General features: G+C 40.8%; 1 protein-coding gene across 1 annotated transcript; it reads left to right on the forward strand.

The window, feature by feature from the left end:
* Window positions 1-789: 789 nt before the first annotated feature.
* LOC127127092 (uncharacterized) lies at window positions 790-1,921 on the forward strand. Its single transcript, XM_051056209.1, has 2 exons — window positions 790-1,522; window positions 1,735-1,921. The coding sequence occupies exons 1-2, from the start codon at window positions 802-804 to the stop codon at window positions 1,794-1,796; spliced, it is 783 nt and encodes a 260-aa protein (XP_050912166.1). The 5' UTR covers window positions 790-801; the 3' UTR covers window positions 1,797-1,921.
* Window positions 1,922-2,818: the final 897 nt, after the last annotated feature.

The following is a 2,818-nucleotide window of genomic DNA, read 5'->3' on the forward strand; positions in this document are numbered from 1 at the left end:
CAATAGCAGGAAAACAGCCGAGTAAGATTTACGGTGCATGAGCTGAAGGTTACGGTCATTACCTATCGAAACAGAAGCGGAACGGTGAGGTAAAAGTTGAAGTCAGCCGCCAATTCGTGTCGGCATAGCAGCACCCTGCAATACCAAAGCCATTCATTAAAATTTCCCAAGAGTTTCGGACATCCAGATTTTCAAAAGTTGAATTCAGAACTAGAGCCAAAGCAACAACATACCTGTAACACACTTGTTGTAATGCCATGAACCAAATATAATACAGCCTGCTGCAACCATGTAAAACCTGTATCAAGTTGATACCAAATCTATCAAACCAATAACCCAATAACCATCATGGAATCCTGTCACGATTTCCCCTACAAATCCAGCTGCAATGCCCGTAACGGTTCCTTCTCCTATACCTGCTGTTACAATATCCTGTCAACAAATTCCTACAAAGCCTTGGTCCTGCCGCCAAGCATCAACAGCCTGCAAAACCGACGAACACATTGTACACCAAACCAACAACCTCTTCTTTTTAGATCTTACTACAAGCTTTCAGCATTGTTGAAAATGACTTCAGACAGAACAAAGGTGGTTCAGTTCCAGCCACACACAATGTTCATCAATAGGGTTGGATGTAGTCTCTGCCTACAGCAATCTGATACTCAGTCTGTCGTATGGATACATCCCACTGATCCTCCAAAACCATTTGAGTGGCAGTCGTCAGCTAAAGTTGAACTTTTGAAGTTACGGATAGATGGCTACAAATAGAGTACACCATTCTGTGTAGGTTATGAAGGTATAATGCACATTAGTTTGGAAAAAGATGTTGGAGATGAAACAATGCAATTAAGGGTTGCAGTAAGAAGTGGTGCTAAGAGATCACGATTTGAAGTGGTTTTTCGTCTGAATTCATTGTCAAGTCCTTACAGAGGTGAAAATCGTTCGATGTTCCTACCCATTCGTTTTCGTCAAGCTGATGGTATCGGTGATTCCTGGCAACTGCTGCTTCCAAACTCTGCTGCTTCTTTTCTGTGGGAAGATCTTGGTAGGAGATGTTTGTTGGAACTCTTGGTAGATGGTACTGACCAAATGAAATCACTGAAGTACGATATCGATGAAATTTCTGATCACACGCCTGTCCATGTAGCAGAAGGACCAACCAGAGCGTTGCGTGTTACAATTGTAAAGGAAGAAAAAACCAATGTTGTTAGGATCAGTGATTGGATGCCTGAAACTGAACCTATAGGAGTTATGAGCCGAAGACATTCATCATCAGTGAATGATTCTCAAAAGCAACAGCTAATGTCAGATACGGACTTTGAGTTTCACATCAATGTTGATCTTGCTGAGTTTGGGGTGTCTATTGTTGATCATACACCAGAGGAAATTTTGTACCTGTCTGTTCAGAATCTTGTTCTGGCATATTCAACCGGTTCGGGATCCGGAATCAGTAGATTCAAACTCAAAATGTGTGGGCTACAAGTGGACAACCAACTGCCATTACCTCAATTTCTTCCGTTTGGTAATCCATAGACAGTGTGAGGATTTGGATTGTCTTGGCCAATGGCCAAACAATCAGATAAGTTACAGTTGGAATGTATGGGGACTGGTTTATGCATTGTTGTCTTTGTTTTAACCGGCGCCGAAGTTCTCACTGTTTGAACTTGTTGGTGTCCCACTGGAGAGAATTATGCAGGGTATGCTGAAGTTTACGTATGTGGATTGTTTGTGCAGATTGTATGCGGCATGGATGCCGTGATGAGTATGCTTGCTTCAACTTCCTGCTGGAGCAATAAACCAACTGGGAGAGGCCATATTGACGTATTTGTACGCGACAATTGAACCGAAACTACTTTAAGTCAGCCAATGTATTACAGACATCCCCATGAAATCCAATCCGTGTTTTAACCGTAACCTTCCATGTTCCATTTCGATCCTTGAATAACCAGTGATGAACCTGTGAAACCATGCCAAAACAATGCATAAGTTCAAAATTAGTATGGCTACATAATGCACATCAAAATTAAGACATGTCCACAACCTACCAAACATGAATAAGATTGCAGCAAACCAAGCTCACCATTTTTTTTACTGCGGTAAAAAAGGGGACACATTAATCAGTCAAATTGCAAAATCCAAAGTGCAAAATCATTAACCAACAGTCAGAGGGCAAAGTCCAAAAACATCCCAAATTGGTATGAGGTCAAAGCAGAGAGGAAAGTTTGTGAAGAATACCTTTTCTTGAATCTAACATGGATAGGGCAATTCAATTTCTGAGCATCCAAAGTGCTTTGCAGAGTTACTTTTGAACACAAGGGCACCAATTTGTAACCCTAATTCACAGAAGTATAAAGAGCAAGGTAGAATCAGTAAAAGAGAACAACAAAACCCTAGGGAGAACAACAGAGAGCTGGAGGCGAAAATCTCAACCGAAACCCTAAAGTCCCAAAATCGAATACCTGGATTGGGAGGCCAACTTCTTCACGCCTTTCATCGCCGCCGTGGCACTTTGTGAGAATTCTTCCTTTTTCCTTTTATCATTTTCGTGTGTTTGTTGATAGAGACTTTGCTGAAATGCGATTAAGGGGTTTTGGGTGTGAGTGAAATCGAGAGAGACGGAAGCGGCTACGTTGAGAGGGAGAGAATTCTCTGAGCTTGAGGGGGTTCATGAGGTTGAGGACGATGGCGATGAATCATTTTCTTTTTTTCCTTTTTTTAATTTTTCTTTTATTATTTAATTTAATTTGTTTTTAATACAAAAACCATAAAAAATGTTTATCTTGTTCTTAAATCTTTTTATATTTTAGCCCGGTTCATA

This window comes from Lathyrus oleraceus, chromosome 3 (assembly GCF_024323335.1).
Source record: "Lathyrus oleraceus cultivar Zhongwan6 chromosome 3, CAAS_Psat_ZW6_1.0, whole genome shotgun sequence".
Taxonomy (NCBI): Eukaryota; Viridiplantae; Streptophyta; class Magnoliopsida; order Fabales; family Fabaceae; genus Lathyrus; species Lathyrus oleraceus.

Excerpts from the sequence above, each read along its gene's own strand:
- LOC127127092 (XM_051056209.1), top strand. The coding sequence starts at position 802 with ATGCACATTAGTTTGGAAAAAGATGTTGGAGATGAAACAATGCAATTA. Across the intron at positions 1,523-1,734 it reads ACCTCAATTTCTTCCGTTTG|ATTGTATGCGGCATGGATGC; the intron begins GTAATCCATAGA and ends TTGTTTGTGCAG.